At 41.9% G+C, this 24,507-nt stretch overlaps 1 protein-coding gene across 1 annotated transcript; it reads right to left on the reverse strand.

Moving 5' to 3' along the window:
* Positions 1 to 97: 97 nt before the first annotated feature.
* Positions 98 to 23,685, reverse strand: mst1 (macrophage stimulating 1). The gene is made up of 18 exons (XM_084736046.1): positions 23,413 to 23,685; positions 22,234 to 22,378; positions 20,450 to 20,565; positions 20,243 to 20,357; positions 19,222 to 19,358; positions 18,370 to 18,490; positions 18,046 to 18,164; positions 13,989 to 14,163; positions 12,945 to 13,075; positions 7,971 to 8,073; positions 6,819 to 6,955; positions 6,663 to 6,695; positions 6,445 to 6,559; positions 6,288 to 6,365; positions 3,256 to 3,402; positions 3,058 to 3,164; positions 2,611 to 2,750; positions 98 to 372 (listed from the first exon to the last, which is right to left on the reverse strand). The coding sequence occupies exons 1-18, from the start codon at positions 23,459 to 23,461 to the stop codon at positions 211 to 213; spliced, it is 2,130 nt and encodes a 709-aa protein (XP_084592172.1). The 5' UTR covers positions 23,462 to 23,685; the 3' UTR covers positions 98 to 210.
* Positions 23,686 to 24,507: the final 822 nt, after the last annotated feature.

A 24,507-nucleotide genomic window follows, 5' to 3' on the forward strand; every position in this document is an offset into this window, starting at 1 on the left:
TGCCCTTGCATTTTCTTCATGAATCACAAGAGAGAGGCTGGATGAGTCTTTTTGATGATGTATTAATGTAATAAGATCTGAATATAAAGTTTGGTGTATTATTAATACTTTTAATGTAAAACTGAGAAGACAAAAATGTAAATGGTTAACTGGTCACGAGGGTTTCGACAGAAGGTTTGATCAGTCCCTGTTGGATGACAGTATGTGTCTCTAAGCCATCTCCATGACCTTCTTGATCCAATCCACATAAACGGAGACCCGGATGAAGATGTTGGGCTGCCCTGGGTGTCCGCAGCGCCTCATGGGGATGATCACGCCCTCAAGTACCCAGCAGTCCCTGTTCTGACAGGCGAGAGGGCCGCCATAGTCTCTCTGCAGACACACAGGAACAACACTCTACAGTCATTATTTGTCTCTGTTATGACTGACTGTCACTGCTGAGGTTGGAAACATCTTGCAGTCACATCTTGTCCAGTCCTCCTCCATTACGGACTGGACTCCATTATCCAAATGGTGTATGTGTTTGATTTATAGGAATGTATAAATAGCTGTATGCTCTTTACTTAGTGATTCACATCATCAAAAGATTTTCTTCGCCATCAGATCTGAAGTGTTAATGCTCGGCTCAGCAGGGGAATGCGCTTATTCTCTTTCTTGTCGAGAGTTAGATGAGAAGATTGATGCCACTCTCATGTTTGTATGTTTAATATAAACTATGGCCAGTAGTAAGTTAGCCTAGCATAAAACTGGAAACGGGAGGAAACAGTTAGCCTGGCTCTGTCCAAAATAATACAGTCCAGCCCCTCTGAAGCTCCCTGATTTACAGGGGTGGAAGTAACAAATTACAAATACTCAAGTTACTGTAATTAAGTAGTTTTTTGTCTGTACCTCTACTTGTACTTACAGTATTCATTATATTGTGTAATGTATTTAGTTATATTCGAAATCGTAATTGAGAACTGAGTACTAGTTGAGTTAATATCTAAACTTTTCATCTGCATTTTTGTAACCAATAAGATTATCTGGTTGCAAACAGGCCAATTAAAACCAGGACATATGGATGAAAACCTAAACGCTGCAGCGGGTTTAGAGTAAAGATGTTAATGATTACTCATTAATCAATTAATGGGCATCGAGAATTTAACCAATTAAAAATGTATCCATGAATATTTAATCAATAGTCTAAAAATGGCAGTAATGCACCTCATTAAATATTTTTTTTGTCTGGTGGAGCCATTTGCTGAAATCAAAACAGAAAAAAAATGAACGTGTTTTGTATCTTACACATAATTATTATTAATACATGTACATTACATTATACATTATACACATCATTGATGTTTAATGTATTTTATAGTATTTTTCTAACACCAGTATTTGTACTTGTAATTGAGTAATATTTTAGCATGTAACAGTACTTATACTTGAGCACAGATTTTCAGTTCTCTTTCCACCTCTGCTGTGAACCAGGCAAACTGTGGCAAGCTAAGCTTACTGGCTACTGGCTCTGGTGTCATATTTAGCATACAGACGTGAAAGCGGCATAAATCTTTTCACCAAACTCTCAACAAGACAGTAAATTAGCATATTTCCTTTAATGTCGCTGCACACTGCGGTAAATGTTTAAAAAATGGTCAGCGTTGGGCCTGTGGTGACCTACAGGTTAAGACGTGTTCCTTACTGACCTCAACGTCCCTTGGTCCTCATTTATAAAATTGACCTCCAAGCAATTTTGATCGTAATGTATAAAAAGTAAGTTCTGCTGCTAAGTGTCTCTCACAATACAACAATAAAAGAAGACGTAGATGTGAAGTGGCGTGGAATTATGGGAGCTGCTATCTTCAAATCATATCCATGGATGAGGTAATGTTTAAGTTTTATTCATATTCCTCAACTTCCTTTGTCACCGTCTGATGTATCTAATGTATCTCCTGTTTTCCTGGAAGGAACAGCTAGCAGGAAATGCACCTTATAGATTTCTCTGCGTTTGAACAATGTTAATAACACCAACAAGCATACGGCTTAACAAAACATATAACATATTTATAGGTTTTTTTTGACGTTTTTTCATGTGTAAATGTTATATATTATGATTTTAACTGACTACTGACTTATGTAAAAAAAAAAAAAAGACAACTATTATTTATAAAAGCAGTTATTTATAAGATTTTACTTTGATGTGGAAATGATCTTATCTATTCTCTCATTTTATTTGTGCAGGATTATATAAGGGGAAATTGCTGATTGTGAGGCAGGTGTTTATTTTTTTAAGTTTTTTAAGTTTTAAGTTAATCTGAGATACACATAAACAACAGGTGCATAAATTACAAATGGGCTTAGAACCTATGCAAACAAGTTTTTTTATGCTCAGTATATTTTTAAACAACGTAAACACACCATTTGAAATTACTTAAACTTAAGCTAAGTTCATGTATAAATCTAAGATTTTTTTCCTGTCTGCATCTCTACAATAACCTAATGAAGGCAAAATGCAAAAAGAAATCTTAAAAATAAAGTAGTGAATGAAGAAACTATTGCAGCTCCAGACTAAAAGATATTTCACTCAAAATAAACAATAAAGCTTTTAACCTCTTTTGCATGAACACCTACCTCACAGGCGCCTACCCCGCCCTGGAACGAACTCGTGCACATCTCGTTCTCCCGAACACGACCTCTGAAGTATTTGTTGCATTCCTTGTTACTGAGAACCGGTATGTGGGCCACGTTGAGGACAGTCTCATCTCCAGTGCCTTGAAAAATAGTGAGGAGGAGGAGTAGGAATGAGTTAGCAGCTAATGTGTTCAGAGAGATGGAGAAAAGAAGAGGAAGGTGGACAGATGTTGAAGGCTGCTGGAAATAGCAACGCCATCTGTTGCTCAACGGTCTGAATAGTTCTCTCATTTAGAAGCAGCATTACTTCAAGGGCAGAAACAAGATGCTTGTTCTAAGGAAGTCATCTAGTATTAATTATTGTAATAGAGGCATATTGTCATGGCATGAAACGCAGCGTGTAGTGAATTTAATGCCAAGTTATCACTTCCAAAGGATTATACTTGCCTCTTGTCTCACCCCATCCTGCGATCTCACAGGTCGTCCCCTCAGCCACAATGTAGCGCTCAGGAGGGAGGCAGATCTGTGAGACACGCTCATTAAACTGGGCAGGGCTAAAGAAAAGAAGAGAGGGTCAGGGGGAGATTATTGGTATGTCTGAATGTGTGTGTGTGTGCATGCTGGGGGGCACTCGACAGTACACACTATTCCAGTTGTAGCATGACCAGCTGAGACTCTGAGGGTCCGCAGACGATCTTGGTGAGAGGGATGGTCTGCACGCCGGGTTCTTCTTCTTGTGGATCACGAAACAGAGTTCCCATCCTGGCTGAATACCCAGGCAGGTCCACGTAGCTGTTCACACACGCAAATACAAGCAATGCACAACACTTTTTATTTCATGTTTTTAAAAGACCAATGTGCAGGATTTAGTGGCATCTAGTGGTGAGTTTGTAGATTGCAACCAACTGAATACTCCTCCCCTTCCAAGCATGTAGGATAAGCTACAGAAATTTGCAAAAAATGCAAAAGGATGTATCTAGAGCTGGTGCTTGGTTTTTCTGTTCTCGGCTACTGCAGAAACATGGCAGTTCAACATGGCAGCCTTCATGGAAAAGGACCTACTCCCTTTGTAGAAACAAACGGCTCATTTGAAGGTAACGAAAACAATTCTTACTTTCAGGTGACCTTACACTAATGAAAACATACTTACAAGTCTACAGTCATGCTAGCAGCTCTGTGAGGCTGTATTTAGGCACATAATGTCAACATACCAACATGCTCACAATGACTACGCTGACAATACTGCAACTGATGCCAAGCAGGAATGTTTACAATGTTCACCATCTTAGTCTCTGTGGTGTCACAAACAGGTTTCTGAGGAGCCGGTGTGAAGCTCACAGTTTGGTGACTTCATCCTAACTGGCACTGGTTGAGTGTGGTTTTCTGTGTGTAGTGGTATTGTGTTTATGTGTGGGGTGGAGGGACTTCACTTTTGCTGTGAGCCAATGGCTGTGATTCAGGTGCTGATTGTAGGCAGGCGTGATTGAGTGTGCCTCCACTCTGTAGGTTACTTATTCCACATGCAGCAAACACTACTGCCTCTAATCATCTTTTTGTGCTTCTCTGTGTGAAAGCATACAATTCAAGTGAATATCTGATTGTTGAAGGGGCTCTCACTACCTTTGTGTGTATGTAAGATTTAACTCTATGTAAATACTGCCAGCCTCTCATCATCCTTTTGTGTTTCTCTGTGCGCAGGCCAAGGTCTACTCCATATGCTGCAGCCCTCAGGCAAAGTTGTGCTTCCTGAAGTCTGAACTGTGATGCTGGCCTAGTCTATGGCATTGGCCCAGAGAAGTCAAGTGACGTTTTAAAGTGTGACGATCAAGTGACGACTGTGGAAGCAACCAACCTGTGGCATGCTTGATCTTGGCCTGTTCCCCCTCCCCCCTGCAAGTAGGACTCTGACCATTCCCCCTTCCTTTTGATAACTGAGAAGCTAACAATTTCCCCCTCCCTTGACAGTCAATTTAAATTACTGCCTCACTCCCTGTTTTTAATATATTTATAAAATAATAAATTGTGTTTTTAATCCTTTCATATGGTCTATGTTGTCTTTTGCCTCTGCTGACTCTGGTTGTTTAAACTGAGAACCTGCAGACCCCCTGCAAGTACAGCAGTGGGTGTGTTATAACCAGCCTTGTTGAGTAGAGTTTGACCTGTAGTGGGGAAAATCAGCATGACTGATCAAAGTGAACCACAGCCTGGCTCAAGTAAGGAAACCTCAGCTTCGAGTGCAGCGTTCAGACCAGTTGGTATATTTATGCTCAATCTCTCCAACTAAACTTAAAGGGAGGGATTTCGATGTTAATCTAGAGGAACTGAAAAGTAACCCTGAAATATTTGTCCTGCAAGGTCTTCCAGAATTTAAGGCTGAGTTAACACTTTGCTTATAGCGCAAAGAAAAAGGGAGATTTTAATTTTAGCGGTGTAACAGGGTAGACCTGTATCATCAGCTTTATTATAACTGGCACTGATTAAGAGTGTTGTGGAGTTGTGCGTGGGGTGGAGGGACTTCAGTTTTGCCAGGGGCCAATGGCTCTAATTCAGATGCTGATTGAAGGAAGGTGTGATTGTATGAGAGTGGGTGGAAATGAGTTGGACTGAATTTATCGCCTTTCTAGTGGTTAGCCAATTGTGACTGTACCAACCTGTCGCTCAAAGTGGGCATGCCCTTAATTATGCATAAGCAAGTCTCAATTGGCAATTCAAAGATCTGCAGTGTTTGGCACTTCTGCATTTGGTTAATTTTTCAGCCTGGAGGGTGCTGCTTGGGTGGGACTAGAAGAAAAGTCTGGCATCGTAGGTGTCCTGCTGCAGGAGCAAACCAAAACAAAGCACCGCCCTTTTTTTTCCTCCAAATGAGAATATTTTGCAATTTGCATAATCTGTTTAAATCCTTGAAGATTACATCACCACTAAACCACATGACCCTGAATCAGACAGAGTGCAGTTTTTGCAGTGAAAGGTGCCATTTTCCAGTTGTTTTGATGAGAAAAGTGATGCAGACTTGCAGTTGTGCAGCAGAGAGAGAAAAGAGTGACTGCTCATGTGGACCGACTAGTGCGTAATATTCTCAACATGATGAAGCTATTCATAAAGTGCGTTTAACATTTGATAATATTGTCTGTTATAGCTGTCTACTGTATGTAAACTGGCCACCATAGGAACAGTGGTTAAATGACCTGAAACTAGCCACCACTTAAATGTGCACATGGATCATAGTTGTGTTCCAGCACTTAAAGAAATGACACCAACCTTTGTTGGGGAGCACTAAAATCTTGAGAATTCATCATCTATGTACCATGGATGTCTCAACCAACTCATGCCTTGAGTAAAGCTAAAATGGCTAAAATCAAAGCAGCAGAGTCTGAGACATTCTAACTTTTAGTCCCTTGTGCAGATTATTTTTTATCTTTTTCAATGTTGCTAAATAAATAACAAAAATCTGTAACTTTATATACATTTTCATGACAGATATTCTCTGCGTAACTTTTAATTTTACACCTCAGACAGCATACATAATTATGCTTTGGGAATGTTTCTGTTTTCTAGTTATTCTGTCTGTATGTTGGTGGAATTTGTTGGCTTGCAGCGGGCAGTTCATGAATTTAAATGACCCTACTGATGGACCCTGTGGATGGGTTGTGCTCCAAAATCTTTTAAATAAAGTTTACCAGGAGGAGAAACACTGCTTGGTGCTGATCACCCATCTGGGGTTAACCAGGGATCCTCCACAGAAATGGTTTCCTTTCCTGGACACGAGAAGTCAGAGGTTATTCACAGCAGCAGCAGAGTTTATTTGACTCAAACACCATCAGCTCTCAGACTCACCTGTCTCTGAGGCTCACTGTCCATGGCGAGTTCCCGGGAATACCATTTACAATACGTAGCCTCGTCCTCTGGAAGCGGTCATCTCTCTTCCCGCACTCACTGAACTCTACCTTCTCTGCGTTCAGAAAAAAGATGACATACTATTATAAAAAAAAAACACACACACGAGACGGCTTGTTTTCAACTTCAAAATGTTTCATATTCATTCAGAAACTAACCTACTGGTTCAGTCATGGATACTCTCTCTCCAGCTGTTTGGAAACAACAAAAAAAAGAGATGAATTGTTAAATTGCCTGTCAGAAAACAGACACCACACAGTGCATTAAACCACTCAGGGGATCTTAAAATATTGAAAGAAAGCAGTGTTATATACCACACTGCTTGATGGCACAGTAGTCGAACTCAGTTTTGGGGTCAGTGGTGTAGCACCAGGGTCCATGCTGGTCTCCATCTGGGTTACGACAGTAGTTCTCAGTCAGATTGGCCTCGGGATGAGTCCTCGGGTTTATCCTGGAGAACCACACAGATCTTGTTCAAGCTGTAACCATCTCATAAATGTTGCAAAAAAAGTGGGGCAAGCACTTTTTCTTCTTCAATTTTTCATCTGTACATGTATCCCCACAGCAACGCTGTCCCAATTTCATATTACAGTACACACTAACTGTATACAGTATGCACTTCATGCTACATGTTCTTCAAAAATATTTAGCATTTATTTTTGTTCTGTGAGGTGTTCATGGTTCTCACCATCTTTAGAATTTTTATTTTTAGAAGTTTTATTTTTTACAGTTGTGAGAAACTAATGGTTAATGGTTAATGACTGGTTAATATTATCAGTATGCAGTATGTATTTTGGACACAGCTTCAATATAAAATAATGACCTGTGTCATAGATCCCCCCTAAAGCTTATAGAGCAAAAGTTCTCAACTTTTTGTGATTTAAGGCCCATTTCTGACGGTTAAAAAATGTTCATGGATCACCTTCCAAAAACAAACACGAGCACGAACGATGTAGCTAGCTTTCAAAGTGACTTTTTTTTTTGATGTAGAAATGACTTTCTGATCTCCTTGAAGCCCATCCCTTTTTCTTAAGAAATATTCCTTTGTCTTTGCAAAACATTTCATTAACTTTGCATCATATTTCCTCATCACATTCTTTGGACTGTTTATTGCTGCAGGGTTGTACATCAGTTTTTTGTTCAGACACGATCAACTTTTCTGTTATTGCATCCATGGGAACGTTAAGCTAACAATGGTAAAACACATTTGTCTCTACCTGATGATGTATCCTGATTGACATGCTGATATTCAAATGGAACTGGTGATGAAATTATGCGTTTTAATTTGACTTTTTTCATTTATATGAATTCTTGAGCACATTTAGATATACAAATAACTAGCTTGTAAATTACAAAAAAATAAATAAAACAAAATTAAATAAAATTAAATAAAAATTAAGACCACAATAGCAGTCACGGTCAAGTTTTCTTCTTGGATAAAAGTAACCTGTGTCTTTGTAACACACCTGGTCCGGTGAGGTGTGTTAACGTTCCATTTCTGGCAGGTGATCCCCTTACGAGTTTTGCGGACCATGCCTCTATAGTTTCTTCCATTTTCATGGTAGCAATCTGGGGGAAAAACAGACATGAACATCACGTTTCTTGTTTCAGGGCAGGGACTTTGGCTGAACGGCAGCCACCATGACCAAAAGCACAAGCAGCAATAACGTGACGATCGTAAATGTCATTGGCTGCACATGTAGAAATGTGCTAAAATTAGCCAACATAACTCATAGGAGACCAATGAAAATTCAGTCATTTATGTACTTACCCTCATGTTGATTAAAGATTGGATTTATTTTTTTAGTCCACAAAACAGTGCTGAAGTTTTACAGGAAAACAGCTCTGCAGAATCTCTCAAACAATTGAAGTGAATGATGACCAATTTTCAAATGAAAAAAAAACAAAAAAACGGCTCCATACTGCTCATCTGGTGTAATCCAAGTCTTCTAAAGCCCTAACATGCTGTTCACTTTAGCGAGCACATGGTCACGTCATACACACCCAGCTCAGACGGTGTGCACGTACACACACTCCACGTTAAGGATCTACAATGAAGATTTAGCCTAAAAACATGGTGTAAATTACGTCTTTCAAGTCAAGTTGGCATGTAGGGGCTTTAGGAGACTTGGAGTGTGACAGATGAACATTATGGAGGCATTTTATGTTTTTTTTCTGTTGTTTTGTTTTCTCCAGCAGTGTTTTATGGACTAAAAAAACTAAAACCCACCTTCAGTCAGCATGAGGGTGAGTGGATAATGACTTATCTAGTCATTTTTGGGTGAACTATCCCTTTAAGGCTGTAGTAGCCTTACTGTGTTATGTCAACCATAGATGCACTATTGCTTAGAAATGTAATTTTTCATTTGTAAGAGGATGAATGTGTTGTTTGTTTGTTTTTTTGTTTTGTTTTTTGCAAAAGTGTTGCTTTAATATTGTGATATCTGTCATGGTTTGGGATTCTGGTTGGTTGTTTCCTGTTTTATTTTGTTAGTTTCTGTTCCTCCCTCATGTGTGTTGGTTTTACTTCCTGTCTTTGTCTGTGTTCCCTCCCCTTGTGATCTCTGATTGTTTTCACCTGTTCCTGATTGCCCTCACCTGTGTCTTGTTTTCCTTCCCCTTCCTAGTGTATTTAATCCTGTGTCTTGTCCTCTTCCTTTGTCGGTTCATTGTTTCTGTCACTCTCGCGTCTCGTCTCCGTCTTGGTCAGTGTTTCCCAGTGTTTTCGGATTTATGGATTTTTGGTTTTGTTCCTCCCTACCTGTTTTTGGATTCACCCTCGTCATTCATGTAAGCTTATGTTTGGTTTTTTGTTCATTAAATACCTTTTGAAGTCTACCCCCTGCCTCCTGTGTCTGCATTTGGGTCCTCCACTTAGTCAGACTTAACAGAATGAACCGACCAGACATGGACCCAGCAGATTTTTTTGTGTCAGTGGAGCTGGCAGAGGAACTTAAGAAGACTGTTGAGGAAAGTGGCCAGCTCCTCTCAGCCATCCAGGGATGCACGGATCCCAGACGTAAGCTTTTTGTTTATTCTTTAATTGAAAAGACCGTGTCGTCTAGACCCAGACTTTGGATTTTCCCCCCAGTTGCTCAGCTCCTAATTGGACTGGGTAACATGAAGAGGGAATTACAGATCTACCTTGATCTATTGGACTCTGCGAGCCAAGAACAGCTGCCCAGCGTACCCGAGCCTCTGCTGCCCAGCGTTCCCGAGCCTCAGCTGCCCAGCGTACCCGAGCCTCAGCTGCCCAGCGTTCCCGAGCCTCAGCTGCCCAGCGTTCCCGAGCCTCAGCTGCCCAGCGTACCCGAGCCTCTGCTGCCCAGCGTTCCCGAGCCTCAGCTGCCCAGCGTTCCCGAGCCTCTGCTGCCCAGCGTACCCGAGCCTCAGCTGCCCAGCGTTCCCGAGCCTCAGCTGCCCAGCTTTCCTGAGCCTCCACTGTCCTGTAACCCAGCCTTCATCTCTCCTGTCCCGGTGGGGCCGTCGCCACCATCGCCTCCTCTTCCGGTGGGGCCGCCGCCACCATTGCCTCCTGTCCCGGTGGGGCCGCCGCAGCTATCTTCTCTTCCAGCTGGGTTGCCGCCACCATCTTCTCGTGTCCCGGTGGGGCCGCCGTCACCATCTCCTCGTGTCCCGGTGGGGCCGCCGCCACCATCTCCTCGTGTCCCGGTGGGGTCGCCGCCATCATCTCCTCGTGTCCCGATGGGGTCGCCGCCATCATCTCCTCGTGTTCCGATGGGGTCGCCGCCATCATCTCCTCGTGTTCCGATGGGGCCGCCGCCATCATCTCCTCGTGTCCCGATGGGGCCGCCGCAGCCTTCTCCTCTTCTGGCTGGGTCGCCGCCATCATCTCCTCGTGTTCCGATGGGGCCGCCGCCATCATCTCCTCGTGTTCCGATGGGGCCGCCGCCATCATCTCCTCGTGTTCCGATGGGGCCGCCGCCATCATCTCCTCGTGTCCCGATGGGGCCGCCGCAGCCTTCTCCTCTTCTGGCTGGGTCGCCGCCATCATCTCCTCGTGTTCCGGCTGGGTCGCCGCCATCATCTCCTCGTGTTCCGGCTGGGCCGCAGCCACCGCCGCTGCCGCAGCCATCTCCAGTTCCTGCTCCGGCTGGGCCGCAGCCACCGCCGCTGCCGCAGCCATCTCCAGTTCCAGCTCAGGCTGGGCCGCAGCCACCGCCGCTGCCGCAGCCATTTCCAGTTCCTGTTCTGGCTGGGTCGTCTCCGGTTCCTGCTCCGGCTGGGCCGCAGCCACCGCCGCTGCCGCAGCCATCTCCAGTTCCTGCTCCGGCTGGGCCGCAGCCACCGCCGCTGCCGCAGCCATCTCCAGTTCCTGCTCAGGCTGGGCCGCAGCCACCGCCGCTGCCGCAGCCATTTCCAGTTCCTGTTCTGGCTGGGTCGTCTCCAGTTCCTGCTCCGGCTGGTCCGCGGCCACCGCTGCTGCCGCAGCCGTCTCCGGTTCCTGCTCCGGCTGGGCCGCAGCCACCGCTGCTGCCGCAGCCGTCTCCGGTTCCTGCTCCGGCTGGGCCGCAGCCGTCTCCAGTTCCTGCTCTGGCTGGGCTGCCGCCCCAGCCTCCACTGCAGTCTTCGCCAGTCCCTGCTCCTGCTGCGGCTGGGCCGCTGCCACTGCCGCAGCCGCCACCTCCATCTTCACCTCCTCCTGCTCCGGCTGAGCCATCGCCACCGCCATCGCCACAGCCATCGCCACCGCCATCGCCACAGCCATCGCCACGGCCATCGCCACGGCCATCGCCACAGCCATCGCCACAGCCTCCAGTTCCTGCTGTGGCTGGGCTGCCGTTGGAGTTGTCGCCTCAACTGCCACAGGAGTTCCACCTCCGTCTTCGCCAGCACAGCCGGCCGCCTGCTCGTCCGCTAGAGGGGTCCCGCCTTCGCCGCCGGCCTTCTGCTCGTCCGCCAGAGGGGTCCCGCCACCGGCCTCCTGCTCGTCCGCCAGAGGGGTCCCGCCTTCGCCGCCGGCCTCCTGCTCGTCCGCCAGAGGGGTCCCGCCTTCGCCGCCGGCCTCCTGCTCGTCCGCCAGAGGGGTCCCGCCTTCGCCGCCGGCCTCCTGCTCGTCGCCCGTCTCCAGAGAGGTCTTGCCTTCGCCGCCGGCCTCCTGCTCGTCGCCCGTCTCCAGAGTGGTCTAGCCCTCGCCGTCGGCCTCCTGTTCGTCGCCCGTCTCCAGAGTGGTCTAGCCCTCGCCGTCGGCCTCCTGCTCGTCGCCCGTCTCCAGAGGGGCTCTGCCTTCGCCTTCGTCGCCGGCCTCAAGAAGGGCTCTGCTCCTGCTCTGCCCTGCACCCGGGCCGTCCGCCTGAGGTCCCTACCTCTGCCCCGCACTCGGGCCGTCCGCCTGAGGTCTCCTGCTTCGCCTCTGCCCCGCACTCAGGCCGTCCGCCTGAGGTCTCCTGCTTCGCCTCTGCCCCGCACTCAGGCCGTCCGCCTGAGGTCTTCTGCTTCTCGCCTTCGCTTCGGCCTGGCCCTCAAGCCTTCATGTCTGACCCCTGTCCAGTCCCCGGGGCCTATGAACTCGGACTTCTGATCCTTGTTGCCAGGCTGGGTGCCTGAGATCGTGACTGATTTTTGTTTGGCCCTCCTCCGGACCCCCTCCGCCCACCCTGCTCCTCTTGGACTCTTTTTTTTTTTGGACTGAGTTTTGATTTAGTTTCTGAAGGGACGTCTGGGATCCGTCCCTTAAGGGGGGGGTACTGTCATGGTTTGGGATTCTGGTTGGTTGTTTCCTGTTTTATTTTGTTAGTTTCTGTTCCTCCCTCATGTGTGTTGGTTTTACTTCCTGTCTTTGTCTGTGTTCCCTCCCCTTGTGATCTCTGATTGTTTTCACCTGTTCCTGATTGCCCTCACCTGTGTCTTGTTTTCCTTCCCCTTCCTAGTGTATTTAATCCTGTGTCTTGTCCTCTTCCTTTGTCGGTTCATTGTTTCTGTCACTCTCGCGTCTCGTCTCCGTCTTGGTCAGTGTTTCCCAGTGTTTTCGGATTTATGGATTTTTGGTTTTGTTCCTCCCTACCTGTTTTTGGATTCACCCTCGTCATTCATGTAAGCTTATGTTTGGTTTTTTGTTCATTAAATACCTTTTGAAGTCTACCCCCTGCCTCCTGTGTCTGCATTTGGGTCCTCCACTTAGTCAGACCTAACAATATCAAATAAACCTGAGTGTGACATACTTGAGCACTGCACCAAATAAATAAAATATGATAAATCAAAGCACTTAAAAAGAGACTATTATTGGTGCCTGGTCAATATTTTCTAGGGTTTTCATTGGAGGGAATGTGGAGTATTTCTAAAATCATGAATACAGCCCTGCATGTCTTGATGTAAGTACACATACAGTCTTAAGGCTCATCGTTATCCATTACAGTTGAAATGAAGCTATTCACTGAATTTATCTTCTTGTTCAAATCTGAATCTGAATCAAGTTTTACCTTCAGCCTCGATGTCATCTGCACAGCGTTTGATCTGTAAGCACAGAGCAGTCCTCATCTCTGGCACAGATGTGAAGCACCAGGGAGCCTCCGACCCATCTGGGTTACGACAGTAGTTCTCCTCCAAACCTCTGGATGATACACAGGAAAGTAGAAGTGGTTTACTTTGATTTTATTCTTAAACAACCTGCATATAATGCACTTTTCCACTTACATGGACATGTGAACTGTCTCTTTAAAATGTCTTCTATTTAAGCAGGTTCTTCTATTATAATCAAATACATAACATATCATCTTATTTCGTCACAATATGTAATTGCTAATTCTTCATTGCATCAAAGCCACAAAAGTTTTATTAAAAAACCTTTTTTCTCTATTTAAAATTTTGTAGCCATTTCACCTCTGGGAAATCACAAGAATAATGAATAAAATTAACAGAAAACTCAGAATAAACAACATAAAGTGAGTACTTATCAAGTCCTACCCCTGTTTTTTATATATTTCATCAATAATCTCTGTGTTAAACATGTATTTTCCAGCTCTCTGGTCCAGTGTCACACAACTCAATCAAATCAAAATTAAGTAAACATTCAAAACACAGCAAGAACAAATAACCTGAATGAAACAAACAAAACAACACGATCAAAATCAGCCCTCACATCACACGCTGATATTACACATTTCTTATAACTTCTACAAACATGGATGATTCAAATGCTTGTAATCAGTTTTGTCATGATGAATGATCACCGCGTCACAAATAACTTTAATATTCATTTCACATCACATATTTCCACTCAGAGTGCGGCACGCTTTTTAATGTGCAGTTACTGACCATCTATCATCTCCTGTCAACTGTCAGGAGAGAAATAAGATCGCAAGAAATTTCACTGCAACGACATCTTGACATTAATATTCATGTGTGAAGCAAACTAACAGGCTATGAGTGCAGAAAATCACCCCAAAGTCTTTCAGTCTTTCAAAAACACTCAACTTCTTCTCCCTCCTCCGTCCTACCGTATATCATAAGCTGTATGTACTTACTTGCACTCATATGTGTTTGGGTAGAAGGGGTGCTCGTGAGGGTACTGGGCGTCCCACCGCTGACAGGGGATACCTGATGTTGTCTCGTTGACTTTGCCTCTGTAATCCTCCCCACGGCCGCGGAAACAGTTAGTGGTGAAGCTTGAGCGCTGGCGTTTCTCCACCCGCACCTCAGCTGGAGGGAAGGAGCAAGTTGAAAAGGAAATAAATTAGCATTTATAGGTCACCTCTGGACTTCACAGAGGAGAGGTTAGTTAATGTGGTTAATATTAATGTGAGCAGGTCTCCTGGACACTGAAGGACGCAGAGGAATTTGCGGATTTAATTGTTGATTTTGTGATTTATGATCTGTCACTGTAATGAAATTCAAGTCAAAAATAAGTGATAAAATATGTGGAATGTGTTTACAGTAAGAAAAATTAGTACACTGTACAAATGTATAAGTTGAGAAAACTTTTACCAACTTCTGATCTTTTGTTCAGATAATTGACTTTTCCGTAGATAAAATCTTTGAGTTTTAGAAACCCCCCAAAATTGTATTAAAAGTATAAAATAAACTATCCATCCATCTTCAACCGCTTATCCAAAATCGGGTCGCAGAGGTAACAGTTCCAGCAGGGGACGCCAGACATCCCTTTGCCCGGCTACATTAGTCAGCTCTGACTGTGGGATCCTGAGGCGTTCCCAGGTCAGGGCAGAGATATAATCCCTCCACCTAGTCCTTGGTCTGCCCTGTGGCCTCCTCCCAGCTGGACGTGCATGGAACACCTCCCTAGGGGGGTGACCATCCTTACATGATGCCCGAACCACCTCAACTGGCTCCGTTCTACGCAAAGGAGCAGTGGCTCCACTCCGAGTTCCTCACAGATGACTGATCTTCTCACCCGATCCCTAAGAGAGATGCCAGCCGCCCTCCTGAGAAAACCCTTTTCAGTGTGTAAAGCGAACGCAATACCGCTCCTGCTGCTCCGATTCTCCGGCCCATCTCACACTCCATTGTCCCCTCACTCAAGAACAAGACCCAGAGATACTCGAACTCCCTCACTTGGAGGGACTAAGGACTCATTTCCTACTCGGAGTAGACAATCTACCAGTTTCCTGCTGAGAACCATGGCCTCAGACTTAGAGGTGCTGATCCTCATCCCAGCCGCTTCACACTCTGATGCGAACCGATCCAGTGAGCGCTGGAGGTCACAGATCGATGATACCATCAGAACCACATCATCTGCAAAAAGCAGTTTTGCAATCCTCAGGCCGCCAAACTACACGAAAGTGGATGGGAACTCAAAAATCTATTGCAGCACATTGTCTTGAAATTTTGAGTTGTCCCAACTATTTCTTTTACAGTATATTTAGTCAATTTTTACTCAAAAATAGTGTTATTTAGACTGATATAGAGTTTGAAGAAGAACCTGTGGTGGGGCAAAACTCGCCCAGAACACAAAAGGCTGCATCTACAGACAGTGTTTGGTTTGTAGAAACATGGCACTGCACCTTCGGTAGGTATAAACAGCTCATTCTAAGGTAACATAAATACAATAATGATAAAGGTTTCCTTACCTGATCAAGGGTTGTACGGGACAAGCTAAAGCAAATTGTGATTTGTGATATTGGGCTATATAAATAAAATAATAATAACTATCACATGTAGACTGACTTTTCACTTAATTAAGAGACATCTTAAGAAACGAGTAGTTAAACTTTTTAAATAAAAAAAATACTTGCATATTCATGGATTCTGCATTTTTTTAGTGTAGGAGAAGGTGTAGATGTAATTTAATGAGCTACCAAGGTAAATTTTTTGGCGTTAAAACCATACTTTATTAGACGATTATTTTGAGCAGAGTTTTTCTATGTCTTGAAACGCCAAAATATCTTTGCAGGGGATCTGATTTAATCTTCTTTTCAAAAGTTCAGTATCACGTTAGAATGATTCCTACTCTCTCACGTGGTTAAATCTGAAGTTGAGATGAAAAAAAAAAATCTGTAAAGTGTAAAGAGCCTGACTTTGTTCATTTTTAAAATCCAGGATTTGAATTTCCAGATTTAAAGGGTGCATTACCTCAAATTAATTCTGATTGTTTTGTTTGTTTGACAAACACAAAACAGAAGAAACACACTGGATAAAAGAAAAGATTCAAATGAAACAAAAACACCAAAGCAAGAATGAAATAATGTGATTATTATCTCTTTTTTTAATGTTTTTTGTTGATTTGTTCCCTGAGAATTGATTTGGAGCAGTGTTTTGATTTTACTCAGCACTGCACCACAAGATGGTGCTATCTTATAGATTTTTAGGTCACAGTGATCTCTGTCCTCAGGGGAGAAACCAGTGTTGCCTGTGTCATGCTGCACAAATCATGATGAAATTGTGGAGAAAACACTGATGTCCTCTTTGGGTTTATTTATTTACTTTACTGGAGTTAAGAGTTCAGCATTTGAGTTTGCCTTGGCACATCATTTATTAAATGTTTAACAACCCCCAAAGAGCAAAACAATAAGCTTTAAAAATATACATTTTTAAGGTTTATTAAGCCACATTGCCAGAAGTGAAATGCCTACACATACAAAATACTTATTACATTCGATCATACCTTTAAATTTATTTTTTCTGTATATTTGTAAAATAACTGTTCTCCTGCTACTCGTAATTAAAGCTATACCACAGTAACAACTCACAGCAACCAAATGAAAATGAAAATAAACCGTATAGAGAGAAACAAAATGATAAGACAACATTGTAATTAACATTTAATTAACCTGAGACCCTGTGAGACAATGCAGGGCTCGAATCACTGACAAACATTCACACTCTGTAGCCGCATTTACACTTAAATCAAAGAGAGTCATTGGGACAATCGTGAAGTGTCTCACCATTTGGGAAGTAATTTGCACAAACACCAAAAAGGTGATTTTTCTAAATTTAATTACAGCGACTTAATGAGACTCTGTAATTCCACCGTGTCCCTTAATGCCACAGGAAGAATCAGCTCAATTCAGCTCACGTCTCCTCTGTTCTGCCAGAGGATACTAATGACAGAAACAAAGCAGAAGAAACAAGCAAGAGGGTCTGATCCCAAACACTCACGCTATGAAACAAAACGTCACAGTAATATCTTATTTAGGACTGCAACAACAATTTTCAGCATGTATTATTTCAATGTCAATTAACCATTCAATCAATGTCTACAAATAGTCAGAAAACAGAGAAAAATGAAAAATATAATTTTCTCTGACACTAGTTCATCACCTAGAGATATTCAGCTTATGATACATGAGACCAAGAAAAACAGAAAATCTTCAAATTTCAGAAGGTGTAAATTATAGAAGATTATTAGGGTCAGGCATAAGAAAAAAGGGAGATGAATAGTTTTTGAAATGTTGAAATGAATAAAGTCAAAAGTCAAGAATAAAGTTGAAAAGTTAAGAATAAAGTCAGAAAGTCGAGGATGAAGTGGAAAAGAAAAAATAAAATAAAAACACTGAGAATTAAGTCCCCAAATTAAGAATAATATTGGGAATAAAGTCAAAATGTTCAGAATCAAATTTCATTCCAACTCATCCTTAAAAGGCGAAAAAAAAAAAAAAATCTTCCTAATTTCATTTTTCCCTTATGCCTGGCCTGAATATTCTTCAAAAATATTTTATATAGCCCAAAATAACAAATTCAATTCGCCTGGGGCTCTGCAATCTGTCAACCATGTTCTGTAGACCCTCAAAAAGGTACGGAAAAACTTCCTCCTAAACCGCTTTTAACAGGGAAAAATGGTAGCAACCTCAGGGAGAGCACAGAGGAGGGATCGCCCTCTCAGGATGGACAGACATTCAGTGTGGGTACAGAACAAACTGACAAAGTCACAATAAATACAGAATTTCATGACAAACTCTTCTGTGGGAAACAAAAACAAACAAAAAAAAAAAATCACTTGTCATAATAGTTTTTGATTCATTATTTTTCTTCCGATTGATCGACTAATCCATTAATTAACTAATCGTTCTATCTTTTATGTTATTATGCATATTTCTAACAGTGATATTATTAAAAAGCATCACTTACTGCACTTGCTGATCTCACAGTTCTCTCTCTCCACCTCAGTGTCGGTGGTGTAGCACCAGGGCACCGGAGAGGCATCGGGGTTACGGCAGTAGTTATCATCTAAACTCTTGTCTGGATACCTGGAAAATACACAAAATTGAAAAAAAACAACTAATTTATAATGCACACAATAACAGAACAAAGACCTTCAACAGGTCAGAAGCTGTGGGAGAAACCAGTCATCTTGTTTGATACTGATTCACCTGCTACACATCAGTTTACAATCAGATAATTAGACTGATTAGTCACATGACAGTTAATGTAGTGATGAATATTTGAGAGTACTTTTCAGGCTGGTAGATGTGCTGGTGAGGGTACTGCTGGTCCCATCTCTGACACTCTCTGCCGTTCACAGTGTGGTCCACCTGCCCCCTGTAGTCCTCTCCGTTGCACGTGATGCACACCTCTGCAAACGCAGTCAAAAACACATCACCCGTACAGAAACATTTTATTTTAATGCTACCACACATAATTTCCTTGAAAGGAGCTGGCATAATTGTGATTTCTTAGGGAGGCTCCTGGACTATGTAATTTGGCGCTAATTACGGGGAAAATAGAGACCGTGTTCAATTGGTACACTTGATAATTACAACCTTCTTTTACCAAAGTAACCATCTATTAGTCAGTGCACAGCAGGCAGCTGACATGCAAAAAGCGTGAAATTTGTTTTTATATGTAAAACATACAAATCAGCAGAGGGAAAAAAGTTTCCAGCAAAATTAATTAGTATTTTCTTGGGTTTAAATGGATCTGTGTTAATATTTAAGGAGTTCTTTCAAAGAAATTCCTCGAGAAGTCAACACCTGCTTATGAAAAATCTACAGCCGCAAACTAGTTTTTGTTCATCAACATCAAGTTACAGGGCAAATTATAAGGTATAAGCCTACATGAAAACAAAGTTAAAGCGAGCTGAACATTTGTGTGCAGAAATGAAGTGTGAAAACAGCAAACCTAATCTTTGCAGGTGTTTAGACTGTGGCGGAAGCGCGGACTACAACAGGCTGAAGGACCATTTTAGTTCCTTGAAAAGTAGTTCCTGGGAATAAATGTTCCAGGTGGAAACGTGGCTAAATTCACACGTTCACATTCAGCATGGTGATGTATATAAGTAGAAGTATATAAATGTATGGGATGTACCATCTTTGCACTGGGGGATGTTGCAGCTTTCATAGCGTCGCTCGGGGTCGGTGGTGTAGCACCACGGACCGATACGATCCCCGTCTGGATTCCTGCAGTAGTTCAGCTCCAGACCGTTAGTGGCTGTGGGAGTCCACCTGAGACGAACAGAGAGTTTTACAGTGAGACGGACGGTTCCAGTTATTATACAGTGAAACTAAAATGCTGTAGGACGCTGTCACATTTTGTTTCTTTTATGAGCTCTGTTACTACCAGCTTTGTTTGTAAATGTAACAGTGAATATGAGGTTAAAGTGCCAACTCTCAGCTTTAATTTGAGGATGTTTACATTTACTTCAGATCAATAGTGTGGGAAATTAGAGCCCTTTTTATACACAGTGCCCTAATTATATAATTTGTAAATGAGCAAATTAATACAAACTTGAAACTGTATCAGTTGATTTTTTTTTTGGCCACTTGACTGCAGATGAATTCCACCACAAGCCAAAAGCCTGCATTACTAACATATGTAAAGATGTTTAGGTCTCTGGTGCCAACCTGGGAGTCTTGACCCCAACTAGGAGTCACCAAAGCTTTTGGTGGGGTCAAAAGGACTTCTTGATTTTAAAGGGTGGAAGAAAACTCACAGACAGCCTTAAAACATTCCTAAAACATTATTCAATGTAATATTCAACCGACATAATATGCTAAAAACTGCATGAAAATCTTGACTTGAAACTCAAAGTTTAGGACTTGAGTGCAAATCTTGGGACTTGTGACTTGCAAAACAGTGACTTGGTTGCCATCTCTGATGTTTATGAACAATAACACAGTCCTAAAATTGGAGAATTATGTATAAAAAAGGCTACGAGTCCTTCACTAGTCAAACAATATGCATGTTAACACCTTCAAACTCTCTTAAAGCTGAATATCAGATTTTCTGCTCGTAGTTTAGTTTTAAATCCAGTGTGTTTGAGCAGAGAGTGTCCAAACCCTCCCTGATCATTAACACTGTATGGGACTAAAGTCTCTCAGTGTCTCACCTGTGATCGTGAGGAAACTTGGACCACCACTGTTGGCAGGTGAGTCCACTTCTTGTGGTGGAGACTTTCCCTCTGTAGTCTTCTCCTTTACCCACAATGCACTTCCTGACATAGACTTCACAATAAAAAAAAAAAAAAAACATCCCATCAAACAACTCCAGAACGATACGTCACACTGATCTCTGTAACATCACATGTGACTCTTACCTTTCTTCTCATAAAGGTCACAGTTGACGTTTCTCTTCACCTCAGCGTTGCTGCCATCACCCACCCACGGCAGGTGTTTACAGGTGACAATCGGACGGGTCTCGTAGTTGAATGCTCTGGCGTTGAGGAATATTTTCACGTCAAAGCTTTGTACATCCACAGACATAAAACTTAAAAGAAGCAATTCTAAATTATCCTTAAGTACTTTCTTTGTGTTCACAAATTAACCATGAACAAGACATTATAGTGCAGAAATCATGGTTTATTGCAACATGGGTCTCAGTTTTATAGTATTAGCCGTCTTCTCTTTCAGCAACAACATTAGTTTCTGGCAACAGACGTGACTGGTCAGACCATCATAAACATTTTAAACACATTGCCAAGTTCAAACAAATTTATTTGAAATAAAAAACAAAGGCTAACAATAAAATCATTACCCAAATTGTCAGTTGTAAACATCCATCACAATTTACAAACTGACTTTCTGTTTTGGCCATAATAAACCATATGCAGATACACGTTGTGATAATAATATGTCTGCTACTGTAGATGGTAGATTTATAATTATAGGTATTTGAGATATACACTGCTATTGCATGCAATTATATAAACTGGAAAATTAGAAGTAACAACAGATTGTTGTTACTAATATTAATGTTGCAGCAGTTAAAATGGTTTTTTTTTATTCTGACGCTCTGCTTTTGTTGTGAAACTGTGGCTTACTGATGTGTTTTAACAGATTTTGGACAATTATGGAGCTCTTTACAAATACAAAATAAAAGGAACAATCTATGGTTTTGATCTTTTCAGGAAGCTCACTGACAATAAGTATCATCCTTTAATTTACTTTATTGAGCCATTAATTTATATCTCCAACACAGCTGCAAAGTATGTTTTGGCATTTTTGGAGACACACACAACCTGAAATTCTGAATAATTTACACTTGATGCTGCCTATTTATAGATCCGAGCCTGCATGCACAAATGGAAATTGTGGCTATTCAGGAGGTTAATGTTTTGGCACAGAGCTGATTAGATCACCGCCCCCCCCAACCCCAACCCCAACCCGGGTAACTGAATTTAATTCCAACAAGCAAGCATGTACATGTTTAAAAAAAAAGATCTTACTACATTGAAATACATACTATCCAGACTAACAGCATCACATGTGAATACAATAGGGCTTATTGAATCCACAAGAGTGACATTTTTTTCAGTCAGACCCAATTTATGCATCATTAATTCTGTTTAGGGACCCTAGTATATTCAAATAGAATAGGTAAAAATAACACATTTATACTGCATGTAAAAAACAGCATGGTTTTTGGACCAGATTGCTTCAGATTAGCATAAAGTCACCATGTGTGTGAGGGGGAGACTCTTGGGTAGCCATAGAACCCATTTTTATTCACATAGCTTTCCAACAGGATGGTCACATCAGTTTTTCCCTCGCCAAAGTGTTATTTAGCATCTTTCCAAACAAGCTGGCCTGACATGGTTGGTACCAATAGATGCCCCTCAGTTTTCTATGCTAGCCCACCAGTTTAATGTGATTCCAGTAACTTCCTGCTTGCTTTAAAACTGAGCCATCTACAGTTTATGAAATACAGAAAGATGTAACACTCACACATGACCACAAACACATGATATCCTCAAGGGCTTATACCGAGCAGAGATAAGCACTGCAACTAATAATAACCATTCTAATTATATCCTTGTTGGAAGAAAAGGGTGCCTACTGATGCTTTCAATCTGATGTATTGCAGTAGTTAAAAGTTGCGTACCTGCAGTCCAGAGACTGTGAGCAGCGTGTGGCGCAGTCCTCCAGGTTCAGACCAGGTAACGTCAACACTCGAGCCGAGTTCCAGGAGGTGGGAACCAGCTCTCTGCCCTCAGAGCGCTGGAAGTCATTCAGAGGGCTGCGGTACCCTGTTCAGTGAAGAACACAACAATAATACAGGCTGACTGTATTTCTTTGACTGCATCTCTCTGTATGTATTTAGTCCTGCAGGTTTAAAGTGGAGTGCAGGTGTTCGCTGGTACCAGCTGCAACATTTGGGCACGGGCCTGCACACATATAACCTTTGGACCATGAAAACACTGCTGCTGGTTTGTGAAACCAGAGAAAACATACACATCTGGTGACTGAAACACACCACCACTTCTACCACTATTACTGGCATATATTCAGTATTATTTCATAACAATCTTACTGTGATACTAACAAAAAATATTACACTGAAAATAATTGATTGGTTGTGTTTTATAGTTTATACATTTATTTATAAACCCTTAGAAGAGCAAATGTGCCAAATATAATATAGTATTTATGGCATACATTTAGTGTACAGACTAATCATCTGTATAGTTCAAGTGTGATTAGTTGGAACAACTAATGAAGTATATTTAAATTTTAGAAAAAAAAAACTATTTAAACATACTTACTGTACTTTCATGTGCTAAAGTGGAACAACTTCAAGTATGCTTAGTACACTTATAGTCTATGGGTGTATATGTGCTAACATACATGCAAATTAAAGTACACATGCATACTAATAGTGTATTACAAATGACTTGAAAATAATTATACCTTTCAAACTAACTTACTGATAATTATTTGTAGTTTAGGATACTTTTTAAAATGTACAATGTACTAATGTACAGTGTTTATAATGCTTTTACAATAAAGTACACTTCTTGTAAGTACACTGAACTTAATGACATTATAATTTCTGTATTTATACTTCAAATATACTTTAACTTAAAAGTACGAGTAGTTGTGATAACTTTTACATTCTTAAATTATATTTCTAATACAGTAAAGTATGCTATATTTTTTAAACCATAGTTTGATGTCAAAATACAGAATAAAATCAAACATCTAAACTCGTAACTACACAGAAAATTAATTAACTATGAGTAATTTATAATTGTGGACGATTAGGATCATAAAAGTGTCTTACCAGTGGCCAGTCGGACCGTCAGGAGAGCACAGCACAGCAGCAGTCTCATTGTTTGTGGTCTGTGGACGATAAAGATAAAGTTTTATAAGACTGGATGTGGAGCTCAGACTGAAATCTCCGGTTCTTCTGGTGATTTGGGGGTTTTAAGCACCTAGTCACAAGAACTGAGAGTGATAAAAATGTACACACAAAGTTCAGCAGGGTGTTAGAAAAAAGCAGAAAACATAAAACTTTGACTTAAACGCAGCCACCCACACTGAACACTGAGCTCTTAGTCAAACAGAGGCCCTAATCCCCAAAACACAGCCAATCAATACGCGTATTAATCATTAATGAAGTGTGGCACATCAGTGTGTTCATGCACTTTTTTCATGATACTCAAATACTCTGACGACAACCATTAAATAAAATATTCTACTTTGCTTGCTTTATTCTGTTTTTTGCTTTGTTTTTTTTAAATTGTTGTTAGAATAAAAGCAGTTCTCTCTACAGACACTAGACGTCAGTAGAATAATTTCCAGAGTTTTTTTTTCTCTCTCCTGTTTTCCGGGAAATAAAGTGAAACTGCAGCTGGTCGCAGACTGAACTGTCCTCCTGCTTTACTTCACTACAAGTTACTCATCGGTTCAGTCCTGCAGACTGTCTGTCAGGTAAGAAAGGGACGCTTTTTTTCTCGTCGTGTTGGTGATGCAGAGAAAAAAAGACAAATAAAATGATCTAATGTGGACTTTGACTGTTTAACCTGCCAGCTGTGCACAAACTCTATTTTTACTCCCACAGTCAACTGGCCAAGACAATTCTTGACTTAACTGCTGAGGACAACAAATGAAAAGCCTAGTATTTTAGTATAGTGAGTGTGGACAGATTTACAGGATCATCCTGCAGGACGCTGCAGTCCAACGCAGTTTATGTCTTTGTGCAGAAACTTTCAGTGTTTATCGTGTTGAAACTGAGCCAGAGAGGTGTGGATCAGATAGACTGTGGTCACTGTTGAGCCTGTTGTTACTGGATTGATTTGATTTAGTTTGCCATAGGTGACTTTCTTTACTAAAACTGAAGGAAATAAACTTCATAGCAGCTTTTTCTGTATTTGAT

Source organism: Lutjanus erythropterus, chromosome 2 (genome assembly GCF_056507025.1).
Source record: "Lutjanus erythropterus isolate fLutEry1 chromosome 2, fLutEry1.hap2, whole genome shotgun sequence".
Classification (NCBI taxonomy): Eukaryota; Metazoa; Chordata; class Actinopteri; order Lutjaniformes; family Lutjanidae; genus Lutjanus; species Lutjanus erythropterus.